At 44.5% G+C, this 21,615-nt stretch overlaps 1 protein-coding gene across 4 annotated transcripts in view; it reads left to right on the top strand.

The window, feature by feature from the left end:
• The window catches only part of DNAJC11 (DnaJ heat shock protein family (Hsp40) member C11), a 66,616-nt gene that overhangs the window by 898 nt on the left and 44,103 nt on the right, over positions 1-21,615 (top strand). For 3 of the 4 annotated variants that reach the window (XM_044419664.1, XM_044419663.1, XM_044419665.1), the window contains exons 2-3: positions 15,006-15,135; positions 19,754-19,827. In XM_044419664.1, coding sequence (XP_044275599.1) covers positions 15,006-15,135; positions 19,754-19,827 — 204 coding nt within the window. The remainder of the gene's footprint in view (positions 1-15,005; positions 15,136-19,753; positions 19,828-21,615) is intronic. The other variant, XM_044419666.1, reaches the window with a different exon arrangement.

The following is a 21,615-nucleotide window of genomic DNA, read 5'->3' as shown; positions in this document are numbered from 1 at the left end:
GCTTTGATTAGGCAAAAGTAATAGTGATAAGATAAACTCTGGTTAAACGCTTGTGAATATGTCCTAATTTGTAGGTGATTTTTACTTTCTAACCACAAAGACCCAGTATTTCCATAATGCAGAGGCCTGTCACAGGGGGAATTCATCACTTCATCAATAGCAAGATTGATGGAGTGTTTATATTTTAGGCATTTGGTCCATAAAATGCTGAATTCCTTCATCAATGTTTATAAACTAGGGATCATCCACAGAGCACACCTAGAAAGAAAATTTTCATCCCCTCATACAACTAGAACCCCACTCCCCGATCATTAAGAGCTAAAGTGTCTGCTTCCAGTACTTGTTCTACAGTGATGTGAGAATTGGCCATTACAGAGGTGTGGGTGGGGGGAAATGGAGATGGTTGGGGGAAGCAAGAAAGGGGCATAACTATGAGACAAACATGGACTATTTGCAGTAACTGTGGGACATTCTGTCATTGCCATCTAGTAGTCCTTTGTGAGCTCTTTAATATACAGATAAAATCTAGCTGTTGATTACCCTTTCTGTCACTGAACCCAAAGTAGTCCACCTTTTAAACTAAGGTTTCACAGCTTTGGGCCTTTAATAGATATAAAGAAAAAGATATAGGAAATAAATACCTCAAGAACTGTGGACCTTGCAGGAGACTTTTTGGGGGGTATCTTTTCCCAGCTGAGTCAGTGAAACAAGCTTTGCTGTTTCCTAATTCCCTCTAATGTAACCTGTTGGAACACAAGGAACTAAATGGCAGTTAGTAATAGGTGAGCTGAGGGATTCAACCCTGTTTCTCCCATCAGTGGAAGAAGTAGATTTTCTTGTTCAGTAGACAGTCCAAGGCTATGCCTGTGACGTTCAGTTGTGTGCCTAATCAAGCTCCACAGTCCTCCTGCTGACTTCTGATGCCCTTGCTTTATGCAATAGAGTAGGATTAGGTAAATAATACATGACATGGTTGAGACTAGGTGTAGAACCTGATGGTTGTGCCACTGGCTTTCTAGACCTTAATAAGGGCATAGGGGAAGATCATGACATAATTGAATGTGCAAAACCTTTACATTCATCCCTTCCATGATAGCTATAAGATAGCAGTACAGTGGAAACTAGAGGCAATAGCCAACTTATATGCAGAGAACTTTAAATTCATTGGCTGAGCTTTTTCAACCAGTGAAAATTGCTGCCTGTTACCCAGGCCTTCTGTCACCTGCAGCCTGGTTTTAAATTTCTCATGTTTTTTTCTACTGCATTTAAAAATTGCATGCATGCGTGCAATTGAAAACCTGTTTGTTTTCAGAAACAAACATTCATTCTCAAAAATGAACGCAGTATGTAAATGAAAAGAAATCATAGCTGCACAGGGAACTTGGGGTGAATTGATCTGGTATGTCTGTTCTATTGCATGGCTCCCCAAACCTGGAGTATTTAAAATCTATTCCTCCTGGGGGGAAAAAGTGGAGTGACACTAGGCTACTCTCTCATTTATTCCCTCAGAACACGTGGTGTTAGCTAAGATGATCACATCACTTCTGTGTGGCCTGTGGTCACCTCTTCAGATGCTGAAAATCTCAGCTGAACCTTTGCAGTGCATTTCTATCCCACAGTACTGCAGAATTGCTTGAAATTGCAGCTGCAAAAATACCAGATGCTTGGAAACAAGGAAACAAGTACAAAGCAAGGATCCAGCATTTTGTTCAAGCAGTTGCTGACCAGCTCTCTGTGGGTTGCTTTGGCATCATGTGCTAAGCAGGAGATTGAACCCAATGGCTGCAGTGGTCCCTTCCAGCTCTACTGTGTTATGATTCTAAGTCCACAGAAGGATAGAATGCAAAAGCGTGCTCGTACATATGCCCTTCAACAAATGGTACTGAGAAACATGCTACCTTCAATACTGGACTAGTATCAGGGCTAGTAGCCATCAATAGCCTTCTCGCCATGAATTTATCTAATTCCCTGTAAAGTCTTTGAAGTTGGTTGCCATCATTACATCTTGTGATAGCCAATCCCATAGTTTTAATTCTCTGTGTTGTGAAAAGAACTTTGATCTGTCTTTCTTGAATCTCCTACTAGCCAGTTTCATGGGATATCCCCACTGAATTTTAGTGTCACTAAAAAGAGAATAATGCCTCCTTACCTACTTTCTCCACATCAGGTATAATTTTGCATGCCTCTGTCAAGTCTCACCTTACTCATCCTTTTCCCAAACATTGTAAGCTTTCTTCTTAAAAGTTTCCCCTCAGGGTTTCCTCCTTGGGGCAGAGGCATCTCCTCCACATTGGCTGGGGATAGGAAAGTTATCAGACTTCTGTGTGAAAGGCAGGCCTCTGACCTGACCCAGGATGAGAGCCTGTGCAGGGGAAGTTGTATGTGTTGTGAACACATCTCTCCCCTTTTCCCTTTCCAGTGGATCTAATCAGAAGCCTTTTGAAACACAGTCCTTTATATGAGCTAGAAGTGGGTTTTGTGGCACGGGGCACTTCAAAAGAAGGTTATATACCAAAGTAATCATTGTAATATGCCTCCCAGTGGGAGCCGCTCTTGCCCGTGTGAAGAGTTGGTTCCAAACTGGAGCCTGCTTCCTCCCCTCCTTTCAGCGAAGGCGTGACTCCATCCTTAAGGAGTTTCCTGCTGCTTGTGGGCCAGGTGGCAGTAGCACTGGATTAAGCAACACTTAATCGGCCATTCATTTGGCTTGGTGCCAGCTCGCTGGTTCGATAGATTCACATCACACATGCTCAGGCCCACCCTGGTGTGCGCTGTCTCCCCCTGAACCCAAGGCATTTGGGTCCTCGGAGGCTGTCTTACAAATCGCACTTGTTATCCTTGACATTTCCATGCCACATTCCAACCCGTCTCCTCTGTCTAGTTCATCTTTCAAGTCTGAACTCTCCAACTGGGAATGCCGCGTTTTCTCTACAGTGTGTGGGATCCTGCCCTGAGTGGGAGCTAGGATTATTTATTTATTTTTCACTGCTCGATAGCCAAGGCTCTCTGGGCAGTTACCTAAAGTTAAAATTAAACACATGGTAAAAAAAGGCATATACATTAATTTAAAATAATTAGAAAATAAATAAAGCTATACCAGCCATTGCAGTTTCTGTGATTCAGCACAGACATAGCAACAATACAGAATAAAATGGAATACTTAAAAACAAATTTTAAAAGTTAAACTGTTAGAATATTGTGAGGAGGGGAGTCTTTACCTGGCACTGAAAAGAATACGAAGTAGGCACCAGGTGCATGGAATGAGAAAGACAAGAATCAGTTAATCTTTCATCTGATGTTCTAATCCACTGGGGCAGGCTGTTCACTATTACTTTATTAGTACATCATATTTATATTCTGCTTTACTCCTCTTGCAAATAACCCAAGGTGGCTCATCTCATTCTCCTCTGCTGTGCTTGCTTCCACTTAATTTTATTTTGTAAAATGCCCTTTTCTCTCATCAGTAGCATTTTAGTCAAGTTGTCCTGGATCTTGTTTATTGTTGATTGTGTTTTATGTATTGGAACTGTTCTAAATTGAGCAAAGGCAGTTATTTGTTTTATACTAATTATTCTTACCATGCCTAACTAAGCAGCCCAATGGAAACATTTTCTATTAATTTCAGAGAAGGCGGCCATGTTTCAGGAGGAAAAAAAAAGGACACACATGTTAAATATTTTTTTTTCCATTCTTTGGAAAGAATTGCTTTGTACCATTGTGTATGGTTTCTACATCCTCCTTTTCTTTCTGTAGTACAAAGTGATCTGCAATGTCCACTATTTCAGCAACCCTCTTCAACTTGCATCCTACCACAGAATATAACGCCTTAAAAACTAACAAATTGTGATAATGTGGCTTTGTAGGTTTCAGTGAATCAATTGTAAAGTTTAACCAAAAGCTCGTTTACAAAAAACCTAAATATGTTTAGCAAGCTCTGACCTGTTGGTTTGGTCCTGTGACTGCTTTTGACAGTAAGAGTGCTGGCCAATAATCTACTGTTTTATAATTTGCTCTATAATTTTTCCAGGGATTGATGTCAGACTAACTGGCCTATGGTTTCCAGGTTCATGTTTTTTTCCTTGTAGAAGGGGCCGACATTAGCCCTTCCCTAGTCACTGGGCACTTCTCCTGTCTTCCATGATTTCTCAAAGATGACAGATGTGGTTCTGAGAGTTCTTCCACTGGCTCTTATATGACTCAGGGATGAAGTTCATTGGTCCCTGGAGATTTGAACTCATGTAGCCCAATTGGAAGATCCTGGACCATGTGCCTGCCAGTCTTGGGCTGCCCTCCTGCCCCTTCGGCTTGTACTACACCTGCATCAGGAGGTTCGTTGTTCTTCTGGGAGAAGACCGGGCCAGAGTAGGAGCTGAGCACTCCTGCCTTTTCTTTGGCTCTCTTATCATTGCTCCATTTGTGGTGTGAAGCTGAATTCCCTTCTTTTTCCTCTCTATTGCTTTGGACGTATTTGAAGAAGGCTTCTTTGTTGTTTTGCGCTAGCCTCAGCTCTTTATCGCTTTAGCCTTGCTGACGTCGTCCCTGCAGTTCCTTGCTACTTGCTGGTATTCTTCCTTTGGAGCCTGGTCCTCCTTCCAGCTCCTGTGCATGCCCCTTCTGTTTTCAGTTTACCTCTTAGCTTTTTGTGAAGCTGCATGGGGCTTTCCCTCTTGTCTGCTGCCTTTTTTCCTTGTTGAAAATGTTTGTACTGGTGCCGTAAAAAATAACCTACCCTTCTTGGGCTCCTTTTCTCTTTTGAGGTGGGTTGTCATGGACTTGGTTTCTCATCACATGAATTTATTAAAGTTAGCTTTTCTGAAATCCAGAGTATATGTCTGGCTACATTTAGTTTTAGCTTCCTTTATTATTGAGAATTCAAGTAAGGCATGGTCACTTTCCCCCAGAGTTCCCATAGCTGTTACTTGGTCCACTGTTTCTTCCTTGTTGGCTAGGATCAGGTTGAGTAAAGCCATTACTCTCATTCCTACTTCTGCTTTCTGCTGGAGACACATTAGGAATCTTTTAGAGGGGCCATGTTTGGCAGAGTTACAAAAATCAAATAGATTACAACATTAGAAGTGGAGATGAAACTATTCATCTCTGGGAACCAAGGTTTGATTTGGATGCCAAGAAGTAATTCCTGTTAAGACCCCATGTGTATGGAATGAGCTTCCATGGGAGGTGGTTAAAGCCCCACCTGTGAGGGTGTTCAAGGATAGTCTAGACATGCACCTGGTAGGTATGTCATGAGTGGAACTGGCTAGAGCTGAGGGTCAGACTAGATGGCCCTGGAACCCTCTTCTGACTTGCTCTGTTTGCAAGCAGCAGAGGGGATGTGTGCTGAATGTGCACATCTTAACCTCAGCCCCTCTTCATGGATCACTGCCTTGCCATGGTGAAGGGGCTTGCATAGCGCAATGAGGCTATGAGCTCTGCCGTGCAGGGCCACCCAAGACGGACAGGCCATAGCAGAGAGCTCTGACAAAACGTGATCCACTGGAGAAGGAAATGGAAACCCACTCCAGTACCCTTGCCATGAAAACCCCATGGACAATACCAAAAGGCAAAAAGATATGACGCCGGAAGATGAGCCCCTCAGGTCGGAAGGTGTCCAATATGCTACTGGGGAAGAGCTGAGGGCTAGTACTAGTAGTGCCAGAAAGAATGAAGCGACTGGGTCAAAGCCGAAAGGACACACAGTTGCAGATGTATCTGGTGGTGAAAGGAGAGTCCGATGCTGTAAAGATCTATACTCCATAGGAACCTGGAATGTAAGATCTATGAATCAAGGTAAGCTGGACGTGGTCAAACAAGAGATGACAAGACTGAACATCGACATCTTGGGAATCAGCAAACTAAAATGGACAGGAATGGGTGAATTTAATTCAGATGACCATCAGGTATACTACTGCGGGCAAGAATCCCTCAGAAGAAATGGAGTAGCCTTCATAGTCAATAAAAGAGTAGGAAAAGCAGTACTGGGATACAATCTCCAAAATGACAGAATGATCTCAGTTCGAATCCAAGGCAAAACCATTCAACATCACAGCAATCCAAGTCTGCGGCCCAACCACTGATACTGAAGAGGCTGAAGTTGCCCGGTTCTATGAAGGCCTATAACACCTTCTAGAAATAACACCAAAAATGTTGTCCTTACCATCATGGGGGATTGGAATGCCAAAGTAGGAGGCCAAAAGATAAACAGAATAACAGGCAAGTTTGGCCTTGGAGTACAAAATGAAGTAGGGTAAACCCTGGCAGAATTTTGTCGAGAGAATACGATGGTCATAGCAAACACTCTTTTCCAACAACCCAAGAGACGACTCTACACATGGACCTCACCAGATGGTCAACACAGAAATCAGATTGTGTATGTGCTCTGCAGTCAAAGATGGAGAAGCTGTATACCATGGGGGTCTCAAACTATGGCCCATGGACCATATCCAGCCCGCCATGCCCATTTATCCAACCGCCTCAGAGGTTTTGGGCTTGCTGCGCACGGGGCGAGGCGACAGCTTGTTTGCACAGAGATCGCTTGGGACTCGCTCGGAGAAAAGGATCTCTGTGTGTGCCTGCTCCGTGCCCCCCCCCCGCCTACACCACCTTGTCGCCTGCGCCCATCACCCACACCTTTCAACTGGCCCCCTGTTGAAAAAGTTTGAGGACCCCTGCTCTGTACAGTCAGTAAAAACAAGACCAGGAGCTGACTGTGGCTCAGATCATGAGCTTCGTGTTGCAAAATTTAGGCTTAAATTGAAGAAAGTAGGGAAAAGCACTAGGCCACTCAGGTATGACCTGAATCATATTCCTGATGAATATACAGTAGGAGTGACAAATAGATTTAAGGAATTAGATCAGATAGAGTGCCTGAAAAACTATGGATGGAAGTTCGCGACATTGTACAAGAGGTAGCAACTAAAACCATCCCTAAAAAAAAGAAAAGAATTGCAAGAAAGCAAAATGGCTGTCTGAGGAAACTTTATAAATAGCTGAGGAAAGAAGGGAAGCAAAAGGCAAGGGAGAAAGGGAGAGATACACCCAATTGAATGCAGAATTCCAGAGAACAGTTAGAAGAGATAAGAAGGCCTTAAATGAACAGTGCAAAGAAATAGAAGAAAACAGTAGAATAGGGAGGACCAGAGATCACTTCAAGAAAATTGGAGATAAGAAGGGAACATTTCATGCAAAGATGGGCATGATAAAGGACCAAAATGGCAGGGACCTAACAGAGGCAGAAGAGATTAAGAAGAGGTGGCAAGATTACATGGAAGAACTATACAAGAAAGAGCTTAACATCCCTGATAACCATGATGGGGTGGTCACTGACCTCGAGCCAGACATCCTGGAATGTGAAGTCAAATGGGCCTTAGGAAGTCTGAGCAACAACAAAGCTAGTGGAGGTGACAGTATTCCAGCTGAGCTATTCAAAATCTTAAAAGACGATGCAGTAGAAGTGCTACACTCGATATGCCAGCAAATATGGAAAACTCGAGAGTGGCCACAGGATCGGAAAAGGTCAGTTTACATTCCGATTCCAAAGAAGGTCAATGCCAAAGAATGTTCAAACTACCGCATCATTGCACTCATTTCACATGCTAGCAAAGTTATGTTCAGAATCCTACAAGCTAGGCTCCAGCAGTATGTGGACCGAGAACTACTAGAAGTACACGCAGGGTTTTGAAGAGGCAGAGGAACGAGAGATCAAATTGCCAACATATGCTGGGACATGGAGAAAGCTAGAGAGTTCCGGAAAAGCATCAACTTCTGCTTCATTGACTATGCTAAAGCCTTTGATTGTGTGGATCACAACAAATTGTGGCAAGTTCTTAAAGAGATGGGAGTACCAGACCATCTTATTTGTCTCTTGAGAAACCTGTATGCGGGTCAAGAAGCAGCAGTGAAAACTGAACACAGAACCACTGATTGGTTCAAAATTGAGACAGGAGTTCGGCAAGGCTGTATACTGTCACCCTGCCTATTTAACTTATATGCAGAGCACATCATGAGAAAGGCGGGACTAGATGAATCACCAGTTGGAATTAAGATTGCCGGGAGAAATAAGCAACCTCAGATATGCAGATGATACCACTCTTATGGCAGAAAGTGAAGAGGAACTAAAGAGCCTCTTGATGCAGGTGAAGGAGGAGAGCACAAAAGTTGGCTTGAAACTCAACATTAAGAAAACTAAGATCATGACATCTGGTCCTATCACTTCCTAGCAGATAGATGGGGAAGAAATGGAGGTAGTGACAGATTTTATTTTCCTGGGCTCCAAGATCACCACAGATGGTGACTGCAGATGCTTGCTTCTGGGGAGGAAAGCTATGGCAAATCTAGACAGCATACTAAAAAGCAGAGACATCACCCTGCCAACAAAAGTGCGTATAGTCAAGGCGATGGTTTTCCCAGTTGCAATGTATGACTGTGAAAGCTGGACCATAAGGAAGGCTGAGCGCCGAAGAATTGAGGCCTTTGAATTGTGGTGCTGGAGGAGACTCCTGCAAGTCCCTTGGACTGCAAGGCGATCAAACGAGTCAGGCCTAGAGGAGATCAACCCTGACTGCTCTTTAGAAGGCCAGATACTGAAGATGAAGCTCAAATATTTTGGCCACCTAATGAGAAGGAAGGACTCCCTGGAGAAGAGTCTAATGCTGAGAACAATAGATGGCAAAAGAAGAAGGAGACGGCAGAGGATGAGGTGGCTGGATGGAGTCACTGAAGCAGTGAGCGTGAGCTTAGGTGGACTCCAGGGGATGATGGAGGACAGGAAGGCCTGGAGTAAGGTTGTCCATCGGGTCGTGGTGGGTCGGGCACAACTTTGTGACTAGCATAGCATTGCATATCCTCAGCCATGTATGGCTGATATAGTGTTTCTTCCACTTTATGTATTGTTGACTCGGGGGATTATTTGGTAAATTTGTTCTATGTATGTTTTTTTAAATCCTGTAGAAGCTCCCTTGAGAAGATTGTGTCCTGAAAGATGAGTAAACAAACAAGATGCCTGTTTACAGAGCACTATATTCACAGGGATTTACAGGCAAAATGTTTTATCACAGTGATATTCTTTATGGTTATTTATTTTGGTTCCGTCTAGAACATGAAAACACAGAAATATGTTCTTTAAATGGAAAGCTGGATGTTGTTGGCACAGAGGCTGGGTGTGCTTATTTCCATGATTCCCAGGTAATTTGCCAGCAACGATGAAAACTTGAAATACGTGGGAACTGAGAAATGGGGCTTGTCAATGTCCTTTCAAAATGGAAGAGCATTATGACAACTCATTTAATTGGGTAGCTCATAAATCAAGACTGAATCAAGGTGCCCGTTCCAGGCAAGTCCAGCTCAGATTGTGGGCTTTGGGGAAGGAATTTAAAAAAAATGCTTTTCCCTTTCCTAAAATACTTAAAAACAATGTCCCAAGTTATTCTTTTGTTAATCCATAATATGTTCTGTAGCTGTGTCATAGAATAGCAGCCTTGTGAATAGCTTCTGTGGCCTTACCAGGCCTCCATTTAGTAGTCTGTCTTCCCCTTCGTAGCCTAAGGCAGGAAGAGGCAAGCTTTCGTTAGAGCTCTCTGAGCTGGAATTTAACAGTTGTAGGTGACCAGGCAAGTAACTTAGAAGCCTGAAGTTAACTAGGTGGACTTAGGAACGGAGGGAGTCTACTGTTGGCCACACCAGCTTGAAAAGAGAAGTGCCACTTGGGTTTGAGTGCCGAGGCTTTCATAGCCACTCGGGGATGCTAGTGCAGTCCCTGCTAAATTTGCCTGGTGCTCCATACCTGCTCGCTCATGTTCAGCTTGCAAGCGTTTTCTCTGCCGATCTCAGTGGCAGCCATTTGACTGTTCCCATCCACATAGCCTTGCGCTTCCCGTTCTTCCTCTGACCCTAGTCTGGTTATAGAATAGCCTCCTACACACTGGTGCCCTCCTGACGTGTTGAACTGCAACTCAGTCGAACGGGGGAATTAAAGGTTGTGACGGAGCCCCAGTGGGGCTGGCACACGTCTGCAGCTGCTCTCCCGTGCTTTCACCAGGATTCGCCAGACCCTGTTAGCATTGAAAGAAAATAGCCAGAGTTAGTGTGGCCGTCCCTTCCTCTTCCTCAGTCATGCAATACAGCAAAGCTCTTAGGAGACATAAAAAGTGAATTCTATCAGATTATTAAGTTTGCATCAGGACTTAATTTCAGAAACTCTGCAACTCTGAGAGCCACTTTTGCTTTTTCAGTTCTGCATAGGGCAGACTTAATTCTCCAGAGAGCTCCCTGATCTGGGAATAATAGGTCATAAATTTTGTGGGCTTGAGAGGAGGAAGATGAGGACAGCGAAAACCTGTCCCTAGCAATTTGTTAGTATATGGCTATTTAATCTGTCACATATTTACATCCTGCATGATGTAACTGGATGATTGAGATTTTAAATAGATGATCTTAATCCCTGAATAGCTAGATGGGTGCCTCTTAATTTTGCCCTGAATTTGAGTAATAACAATGTAACCTAAAATATCATTATTAGTGACTTATGTATCTCATTACATTTTGAAATGTTGTCAGTATTTTCTGGAGTGGCTAGAGAGAGGTTATCACTCATGAAATATTGAACCAATGACCTTAGTGATTTACTTATGATGAAAGGCCCAATCTAACATTTTATTGAACATGATATTTGTGAAAAATGGAACTGTTCATTTCTATTACTTAATCAATAGCACATTTACCCATTTATCACTAATTTGATTAGAGAAGGTCATTGCCGAGCTGGAAATTCCACTCCCTTCTCATCTACTTTAATTTTAATAACCAAGAGAGTGAAAAGAAATAGCAGAAGGTAAGAAAGGATGACTTCTTTACTGGCTAGTGGGCTTTCAGAATCTGGGCAGGTCTATCTGATTCCCTTGTCATTGAAATAAGAAGTATGAATAAGAAAGAGAAAAAAACTTTTTAAATTCCAGCTTTTTACCAGAAATGGCTCCATTCTCACCTAATGCAGTTTTCTGCTGATACGTTCATGAGAAAGAGGATAATCTTATATATGCAGCAACCTGACCTTTTATTTCTAAGATATAAGCAGCGTGGCCAATTTCTGCAATAATCAAAAGGAATTAAGACCTACAGGTACATGGCATTTAAAGTATATTACTAGAATGCATTTGTATATTGCTTTTTGTTTTTTTAAAAAAAATCTGTCATTGCAAGTCTTAATCATTTTATTTCTTAAGTATCTTTATATTCCAACTCTCTGTTGGGTGGCCCTGGAAAATCCCAAGAAACATGGCTAGAACTCCCTGAGACTACTGTAGCCAGTAGAGGTTCCTTCTAGCTTGGCGTTCAATATCCTGCCATTTCCAGTCTCTAGCCAGTGGAAATTTCTTTAGTTGTGCTGAAACAAATTTTAAAATGGTCCATTGATCTTAAGAGGTTCCCTTCATTCTCCCTGCCTGCCTCCTTATGCTAAACACTCCCTTGCAGAACGTCTGTGTGAAGTTTTTTTATGCAGTCAGACAATTGGCTCAGCTAGAAACATAGAAACAGAAGGGTCCTCCCGGGCCATCTAGTCTGATCCCCAGCTCCAGCTGGCTCCGCTCATGACATGCCCACCATGTGCATGTCCAGCCTATCCTTGAACACCCGCACCGATGGGGCCTCAACCACCTCTCGTGGAAGCCCATTCCACACCCTCAGGGTCCTAACTGTCAGGAAGTGCTTCCTGGCACCTAAATGGAACCTCGGTTCCCTGAGCTTTTCTCCATTGGAACACATGTTGCCCACTTCTGCAGGGGAAAACAGCTCTCTACCCACCTCCATGTGACACCCCCTCACATATCTGTATGTCACCAACAGATCCCCTCGGAGTCTCCTCTTCTCCAGGCTGAAGAGACCCAGCTCCCTCAGTCTCACCTCATCTGGCTTTCCCTGCCATTCAGAGGGTGCAGCTAGCTGAAGGGTACAGGACCTTCAGACATGTGAACAAATCTGGGTCTTTGGGGTTCTCCTGAAGGCCATACCTGTTACCGCTGCTGTTGATTGTGGGGTTGTTTCCTGACTTTTGTTCTCTTTTCCCATTCTGAAAAGGTTGAAATGCCTCTCTTAAGCTTAACTGCTAGTAAGAGACCCTTAAGCTATGGTAGGCTTACAGCTTTGCCTTGTCCTTTTGGCTTCTGCCATACAGTGCTGTGGAATGCAGGCCAGAGAGGTTTTCTGAAATGCAACTTGATCCTTGGGCTAACAGAACTTCCCCACCACTGATTTAGCTCTGGATTGTGTGCCCTTGTCTCAGGCTGAAAGCTTTTCTAGCCCTACTGGAGCAGCTCCATTCTAGGAGTCTTGCTCAGCCCTGCTACTCCAGATCCTTTAATTTGGATGTGCAGGGGGTCGAGCGTGCAAAGCAAGTGTGCTGTCTGTTACCTGTACTATTTCCATTGTTGTACAAAATCCTCTCAAAATTCACCTTTTCTATGAAGCCAAGGTGTGTGTCACTTTGTGACATCATCTTTTGCTACCCAGATGTCTTCCTCTTTCTTCCCCTATCCCTGCCTAAATTTAGATGACAAGCTCTTTGTGGCAACAAGCTGGTTTGTGTTATGTTTTGCATTGGCTTGTGTGAAGCACCATAAATGCAGGTGGCATCATGAAGCCTTTGAGCTGTGGATTGCGTCTTGTCTTCCACACTATTTGAGGTATCTATGAAACTCATAGGAAAGAACATCTGGAGGTTTGGGCAGAGGTGTTACCAGTATGCACACAACACAACTACTTCTTGTTCCAGTCCGCTGATGCTGGGCAGGCAGTGGAAGTGATAGGAATGGACTTCAGTGTAGGAATGGACTGCATGTGAAAAAGCTAAAACTTGGTCCATATAAAATGGAAGTGCTTCTGGTTAGGGTATTTTGATCATCTGGGAGAGAGCTGGCAACCCATTTCAGACAGCTCTCTGCTCCTTCTGTGGAAGGAAGCATGCACCTGGGAGGTATTCTTTCACCTAACTCTTTCTTTGGGTGCTGCAGTAGCAAATGCTCTCAGTAGTTTCTTTTACATGTCAACTGTCCTTTTAGAGCACGTGGGCCTAACAGCAGGAAGTGTTATTTCCAGATTAGATTACTGCAATTGCCTTCCACAGCAGCTTAAAAAAGTTCAGATGGCCTCAAATGGAGCAGATGGACTTGAAGGTTGGTGCACGTATTTCAGCTGCATTGTTTACCTGCCTGTAACCAGGATCAGTTTAAAGTGCTTTTCTTGGTCTTTATATCTGAAGAGACGGTCTTGGGCATGGTTACCTTGTGGACCATCTGTTCCCATACAGACCTACCAAGGCTTTGAAGCAGGAGTGCGGAGCACGTGGGCCTATGTGCTCCGCTGGTGGCATAAGAATCATATTGCTGCTTTATTTTGGCAGCAAACGATTATGTAGGTGTAAAGGACAAATGGAATGTTCTCTTCTCAAAACCTCTGCAGCAGATAGTCACCACTGTGTTGCAAAATGTTGGTAAAGTGACTGCTAAATTGTAGAGGGTCTGTGGGATGGAAAATGGCTTTTTCCATCCCAGTTTCCTGCTCCTGCCTGGCTTTAGGGCCTTGCTCTTGATCAAGCTGCAGTTTGCTAATTGTCATTTTACTTGTGAGTTCTTCAGTTTATGTAAGCCCCTTTTAATACTCTGTGGGTAGAAAAGGAGAATTGTCTTCATCATCTTTCCATCTTACATCCATTTAACCTGCCTCAAGTTTTGGCAGTGAATAAATTGATTATGCACCATATGAAGTAAAGACCGCTTTTGCCTCTCCTGAATCTGTTGCTGATCATCCCCATTAATACAGAATTCGTGCAACTGGATGGGTAGGAGCCTTATCAAGTTTCTCTCTGGGCAAATTTAGCCAATAAGTCCCTGGAAAGTAGCTAGTGAAATGGCCTGTGCCTTGGTGCTCTTTGCAGCTGCGTGAAAACATTGGAGAAGTTGAGCAGGGTCTCATCTCCCCTCATTGCATCACCATTGTCAAGAAGTCTGTACACTCTTCTGGGCTTGCTTTTCTGCCCATGTCTTAGATGGATAGTTGAAGAAGATGAGAAGAGCCATAGTGGATTGGGTCAAGGGTTCAGCAGTCTGCTCATATAGTGCCCAGCCAGAGGCCCCAGTGCAAAATCCCCGAGTAGGACATAAGTGCAACAGCCTTGACTCTGCTGGGCATGACTGTTGCCTTAAAAACACAACTAGCTTCTGTTTTCCCTGGTTGGTTCCTTGGAGATGCATCTTGCTTGCCGCAGGCCAGAGCCTGCCTTGGACAAGCTGGTTGTCCCTGAGATTTATTTATTTATTTATTTAAAACATTTCTGTGCCGCCCCCATTGCAACGAAGCCTCGGGGCGGCTCACAACATGAAAGCTCTTGTGAAATGAACGATCACAAGAGCTGTGAGGCTCCTTTGTCTCCATATCAGCTTGTAAGTATGCTTGAGTCAATGTCTCTAGCCAAGGACTTGCCTCATTTACCCCAATTTCATCTCTCCCCCCCCCATTCCCCTTGCTTGTCCAACAATATGTATTAAATTAATCTGCTCTCCCACGGCAAGTCATATATAAAGCAGGTTAACAGACAGAAACAGCATGGCATTATAGTGAGATGCAATATTTTAGTTGGTGAGCTCCTAGGGGCAGAGCCCTGCCCTCTGGTGCTTGTGCAGCCCCTAGCCCTGGACCAGTGCTCTATAAATGCTAATGCTGGCCGACTGGGGGAGGGGGGCATTTAAGGGAAGCTGGGATACTTCTCAGGCATTTCAGTGCTTGGAAAGTGTGGTGGTGGTATTGTTATTACTATTACTGATGTACTAAATAGATGGGTTTTGCCTCCCCCCCACCAACAGGTTCTAACAAAGCTTGGTTTCATTATGCTACCCATTTTGTGGGGCAGAATGTGCTGGAGTGTGTCTGATGGTTTCCCATTTCTGAGCAGATTTTGAAGATGATAGCAGCTTAACTGCATTGATTGTGCTATAATTGGATTTCTTTTCTTCTCATAGGCCTCTCAGGAAGAGCTGAAAGCTGCCTATCGCAGGCTGTGTATGTTGTACCATCCGGACAAGCACAGGGATCCAGAGCTCAAGAGACAGGCAGAGCAGCTCTTCAACCTTCTCCATCAGGCTTATGAAGGTCAGTGGATGTTGTGGAACTGCAGCTGCGCTTGCTTCAGTAGCCTGTGTTGCATTTTCCCAGCAGGTACATTGCTGGTATCCAGAGAGCGATCCTCTTCTGCACTTTATAAAGTTGCTTTTGCACGTTTGATTTTAGAGCATCGGTAGTTGGGCAGTATTCTTAGTGTTGTCCCATTAGTGGAAAATGTGCATGTTTGAAGTCATAGAAGAACCTGCAACCTCCAGCTGGAGAACCCACATCTGACTCAAACTTAAAGGGGGACATAAAAATATTATATAGCTCTGTACTGAAAAGAGCCTTTATGTAGGCCTTGATAGTGGAAGAATCTGCTCATAAACACAAAGTGACTGCTGGCTTCAGTTTGGGCTCAGTATATGCTCAAGTTTTTAGGGTTTATAAAGAAGCTCACAAGTTAAAGCTCAGAAATAGAGTCACCCGAAGTTTGAGAGTCCATTGTTTTTTAAACATGCATGCGCACATGGGAACTCAGCCCTTCCAAACCAGACTTTTTTTTACAAATCTTTGTTGTCTCCTCAAGGACCATTGACTATTGTAATTTATTCTCGGGGCACTTGAAGGAAAAAAAAATCTGTTGCATCCACCAGGACTTGGACTCTGGTCCAGGTTTATTGGATGAGTTTCCATTGGTGCAGCTTGAGGGAAGTGGACAGGGAGCTTGGTCAGATTCATGTGACCATCTCTGTACCAGATCCTTGCCCCTCTTGGCTTACAAAAGCCAGCAAGGAATAACCGGCTGGGCCAGGGGTTAATGCCTCCTGCCAAGAGCAGGGGGTCCCATGCTGCCTTAAGGGAAGTGGTGGGTCAACTTTTGAACTAATCCTCCCGTGACCCAGAAGATTTGAATACCTTTAGGCCAGTAGCAAATGTTCCTGTTCTCGGCAAGGTTCTTGAGAGGAGGGTTGCCAGGCAACTCCGGGTGCTCTCGGATGGAACTGATCAGCCAGACCCATTTCAGTCAGGTGTCAGGCCTGCTTCTGGCACAGAAGCAGCCTTGGTTGCCTGTATGATGACCTGTGCCAGGAGTGAGACAGTGTGTTCCTGTTGATGTTGCTGGTCTCTCAGTGGCTTTCAATGCCGTCAGCCATAGTATCCTTCTTAGATGATTTTCTGAGTTGGGAGTAGGGGGCACTGCACTGCAGTGGTTCAGCTCCTGCATAGAGGGGCATCTCCAGAAGCTGGTGCTTGGAGAATATTGTTCAGCCCCATAGTTTCTCCAGTATGGAGTTCCTCTGGGGTCTGTTCTGTCTGCTATGCTATTCAACATTTACATGAAACCAATGAGCGGGGTCATCCAGAGGTTTGGATGATGTCTGGCTGCCACAATGGACCGGATGAAGGCTAGCAAACTTGAAGTCAAATCCAGACAAGACTGAGATGCTGTTGGTGTGTGGTCTCTCCGACTGGATGAGGGGGTGTTGAGTAAGAGCCATGTGTAAGATGGGCTCTGCCTGGATTGACAACATTGTATGTGAAAAGGGTTTGCACCTGTAGCTGGACGCAAGCGGAAGAGCAGTCAGCAGAGCAACATGGTTTCAGAAAAGGCAAATACAATGTTAGCTGCATCAACAGATGCAGAGTTTCTCAGCTGTGGGGAACAAAAGTTCCCCTTTGCTCTGCTCAGCCCTGCCATCAGATAAGGAATGTGTTAGGAGAAGGTATAGCAAAGATGATCGGGACTACAAGCTAAGTAACATGCAGAGAGGTAGAAGGAACTGCCTATGTTTAGCTGGAGAACAGAAGGCTACTCTCTTCAGGAGAGCACTGCAGCCTGTTCTCTCTCATCCAAGACATGAAATAATGGGTTGAAGTTGTAAATTGCAGCTGAAGATGAGGGAAAACTTCCTGAAGGCCAGAGCAGCCAAACCATGGAGTCTTCTGCTTTAGGAAGGTGGCGGGCACTCCATCTCTGGAGGTCTTCAAGCAGAGACTGGATGGCTGTCTGCAGGGCTGCTTTAAACTGAATTCCTTTACTGAGCAAGGGATTGGACTCTGGCCCCAGTTAGCCCCTTCCAGTTCTGTGATTCTGGGCCAGGAATACCAATGGGTAACAACTTTGGGTATTGATGTAAAAGAAGGGCTCTGGGAAAGGAAAGGTGATTTTCCTTTGACTTCTGCACCCATGTTTGCTTAAAACCATCTAGCTGTGCATTACAAAACCTTTGTTTCTGAAAGTCTGTTAGGCAGAGGTGCACAGAAGGGGGGATTGCCACCTGCTGATCTGTCTTAAGGTGGAAGACCCTCAGATTCAGAATCTCTCTTCTCTTTCTTGAGCCTAGTTTATACTTCCCCAGCTTGAGGGAAGCTGCATCCAGACTGGATGGAAACAACTTGAGCTGAGAATGCAGCACAACCGAAGGACTCCAGGTTGGGGCAGGCTGTCTCAAGGGCATAGTTGCTTGGCAGGTTCCTTAGGAAAGGGCTGGGCAATCTGTGGTTTGGTCTCCTGCTCCCAGGATCCCTCACCATTGTCTGTGCTGGGCAGAGCTGATAAGAGTTGTAGGTCAAAACATCTGGAGAATGGACTGCTCTCCCCCTCATTAGCATTTCATTCTACCAGCATCCTGCTTTGTTTTGGTTTGGTTTTTGGCCAGAACTGTACATATCTCTTGGGTCTGATATTGGCTTCTAGTCCCACTTCCCTTTTTAATGTGTTTGGAGCTGTTCTTTGAGTTACAGGAAACATTAAAGCCAAATCAAGCCAGACCTGGAAGAATAGAGGCAGACAACGGCATTCTGATATGTCTCTCATGTCCTTCTCCTCTTGCAAAGATCTGAATACCCAGCTGCTTTAGAATTTTTTAAAGGATCACAGGCCAGCAACTTGTCTGGTGCAACACATGAGTTATTCTTTTACACATCTCCATAACTTGGTGCCTGCTAGGTCTGATGGATGTGGGTAGCCTCTCACAGGCAGCACAGTGTTGGGAAGCATCTGATGAAGTGGGCTCCAGTCCGCAAAAGTATGTTTCAAGTCTCTTAGCCTTCAAGGCATCATAGATTCACTTTTCTGTTGGCTACAAGTGACACAGAAACTCTTTCTAGAAATTGTTGTAAGCAGTCACCTGAACCTGCTCAGAAAGATCTCCAGGTCATCTGCAAAAACTTATCTACCTTTGTTAACCAAATGCTATCACTCTCCGTGCCACATAAGCATTTAGAAAGGCAACATAGCCAGGCTGCAGGCTGTGGTGGGTGGGTAGGGGAGAGGTCTCCTGGATTATCCAGGTTGACGCCTGGTCAAGAACCAAGTCCCCCCCTCCTGCCCCCCAACCAGAGCCTTGTGAATCCCAGAACCTGTGCTGGACGGTTTGGCATGAAATGCAGGGATTATGTGTCATCATAGGCTAGGGTACTACTTTTTTTTCTCTGCACCAAGCAGATAGAACTTCATGATCTGGAAAGGAAATTTTAAAAAATCCAACTGTGTCAGCACTGCAATAGTCATCCAAAGCAGTCATAAGTATAAGTGTTTCTCATCAGGCTGGTTTTGCTTCCCGTGAAATATTACAGTCAAGATGAGAATTTCTTCCGCTGCAGAAAGTATGGGCTATAATTCATTTGAGATACTCTTTGCTAAACTTGGCATGCAATTTTCCTATAATTAGACTTAACTAAGTATCACAGTAGATGTTTCTCTCTGAAATAAAGACTTTCCAATCTCCTATAAAAGCTTATCTCTTATCTTGGTTTGTGATGGGGGAAGAGTTGCTGGAAAATTTGATGTTATCAGCCACTGGGAAACTCTGGAGTATCCTGGGTGAGGATTCTGTACAGTGAAGATTACATATGCTTGTCAGATTTGTAGTTCTGCCATCACTGTGTATGTTTCTGCTCCAATTTTCATCAAAACTCTAGTCCTTTTGTTTATAGTTGGTTATCTACATTTGGTTGAGTTTTGCATGCATCTGAATTATTGATAGTTTGCAGCTTATTTGGAAATTTGGGGAGAAGTAACTGAAACATAAGTGAATTAGGAGCTTGCCAGATTTTTTTCCCCCTGTAGAAAAACTGCAGCACCAATAGAGCTTGTCGTCCAGAAGTTTTGGCTAAGAGGGAGACTAAAGTGAGATGATGACTAAATGATTTCTTATTAAATCCCAGAGATTAACTAAAGAACTTTGACTCTGGCATTTTTTGAATGGTCAGCATTTCTTTTTCTCCCATTAGACTGAGAAGTGGGTGGGATCATTTACAACATTCTTATTTAGGCCTCTGGATATATGGGAATACGCTCTTAATGGCAGTGAGGGGGAAGTGATGTTTGTGAAAGTGAAACTCTACAGCATTCATTTTCCAAGAGCTGTGCTTTTGAAAAATTGACTCTAAAAATAACATTCCCCTGTAAACTGGCCTCCCTTAAGAGATTATGAGGATACACTTAACGTAAATCTAGATTTTCAAATAGGTATATCATACAGGTACTCTTGATTGACAGTGTAGCATTTCTGAGCATCTGCTCCATGGCCTGGTTCTTGCCTTCTAAAAATATAGTTGGGACGGGCGGGAGAGAGAGAAAGCAAGAGTATAAATTTGTTTGTTTCAACTCTGCCTCAAATGCTACAGGCTCTAAACCTGTTCCGGTTTTAATTTTCAGTGCTCAGTGACCCACAGACAAGAGCTATCTATGACATCTATGGAAAAAGAGGCCTTGATATGGAAGGATGGGAGGTAAGAAACATAGAAACTGAGCGAGTCAGAAGGGGTCTCCTGGGCTATCTAGTCTGACCCCCGGCTCCAGCCGGCTCCGCTCATGACATGCCCACCATGTGGACGTCCAGCCTATCTTTGAACACCCGCACCGATGGGGCCTCAACGACCTCCCGTGGAAGCCCATTCCACACCCTCGGGGTCCTAACCATCAGGAAGTGCTTCCTGGCATCCAAATGGAAGCTTGGCTCCCTGAGCTTTGCTCCATTGGAGCGCGTCCTGCCTTCCTCTGCAGGGGAGAACAGGTCTCTGCTCACCTCCATGTGGCACCCCCTCATGTACCTGCATGTCGCCAACAGATCCCCTCGGAGTCTCCTCAAGAAGATTTTGGACAGAACATAAGAAAAGCCATGCTGGATCAGACCCAAGGTCCATCTAGTCCAGCACTGTACCCACAGTGGCAACCAGCTGCCCACAGAATCCCTCAAGCTGGATGGGTGCCAAACTCCTCCTGCCCAAGCTCCTCAGCATGTGGTGTATGCGGGCCTGTCATCTCTGGTAAAGGAGGTGACCCATAGCCAGCAAGGCTAGTAGCCTTAGATAGTCTTCTCATCGATCTGTCCTTTTTCAAGGCATCCGGATTGGTGGTCATCACCAGTGGCAGTGCGTAGAGAATCATATGGTGGGGTGCCCTTCCTAGCTGCTTTCATTGGTGTAATCCAGGTTCTTTGGGACAAACTGAGAGGTGGAACTGAGGCCCCTCCCATGCCGCCCAGGATAATCCACTGCTCTCCCCTCCTGCTGCCCTCCCAGTAGTGAGTGGCCCTTTTTACCCAGTAGGAAATTCTTTCCTGTCTTCCAACTTGGACATCAGTGCTATTCAATGTTACGTAGGTAAGCAATAAACCTTACATGATCATACAACATACGCATGTCTGTAGTGTGTCCATGTCACAGTGTTTAAGGAGCAGAAAGAAAAGACATCTGTCAACTCAGAAGAGCCACTTGCTAGTCGTGAATGTTCTGAATTCAGGCTCATTTTAAACTTTCATGCTGTGCAGTAGCTCTGGAAGCTTAAGAGTCCCCAACAGAGGATTGTGTTGCCACACAGGGAGGCATCTTACAATTGAGTATGAGTGACGGTCTCCTCCAAGATGCTGTTTTCTTTGGTGGGTATCTTTACAGACAGACGAATTGTCTGTTGGGAGTTGCTATATGCAACTGACGGGCAATTCTGTGCAAGTTTAGATGGAAAGTTCTAGACCTTTGGGGCTGTAGGCCTTTTTTCTATCTAAACATGGGTAATAGTACACCTGGGGGCACTCTTGTTTTTACTCTCTTGTCTTAGATGGTACTAATTCAGACAGAACCAGGAGAGTTACATGTCTGAACAGTTTAAAACGAAACCAAAAATGAAACCTGCCTGAGCGTGCTCCCTGACAAGCTGGCTCTAGTTAACATGGAATTGTTGCTGTTGTTGTTATGCATTATATCTATTCCGCCCATAGCCAAAGTGCTCTGGACAGTTCACAACATTAAGTCACCCATCCACATTTCAACCTCACTTGACTCTGCTAACTTCCAAGATTAGGCACTTCAGGCTGTACAGAAAGCTTGAGGACTAGGAATGTGGAGGAATCTGTACTGAACCAGGAAATCAAATGAATTCTCTGGGCATAGTTCCCCAGACTATGGCCTGCTTTGTTGCAGCCTTGGATCTGAGTTCCTAGTCAGCATACCCAGCATTTGTGGATACTCTCCAGGAATCAAAACCCATGTGCTGCACAAGCAGCATCTCTCTTCTGCAGC

This window comes from Varanus komodoensis, unplaced genomic scaffold (genome assembly GCF_004798865.1).
Source record: "Varanus komodoensis strain SLA01 unplaced genomic scaffold, ASM479886v1 scaffold106, whole genome shotgun sequence".
Lineage (NCBI taxonomy): Eukaryota > Metazoa > Chordata > Lepidosauria > Squamata > Varanidae > Varanus > Varanus komodoensis.
This window is presented reverse-complemented; position numbering and strand designations above follow the sequence as displayed.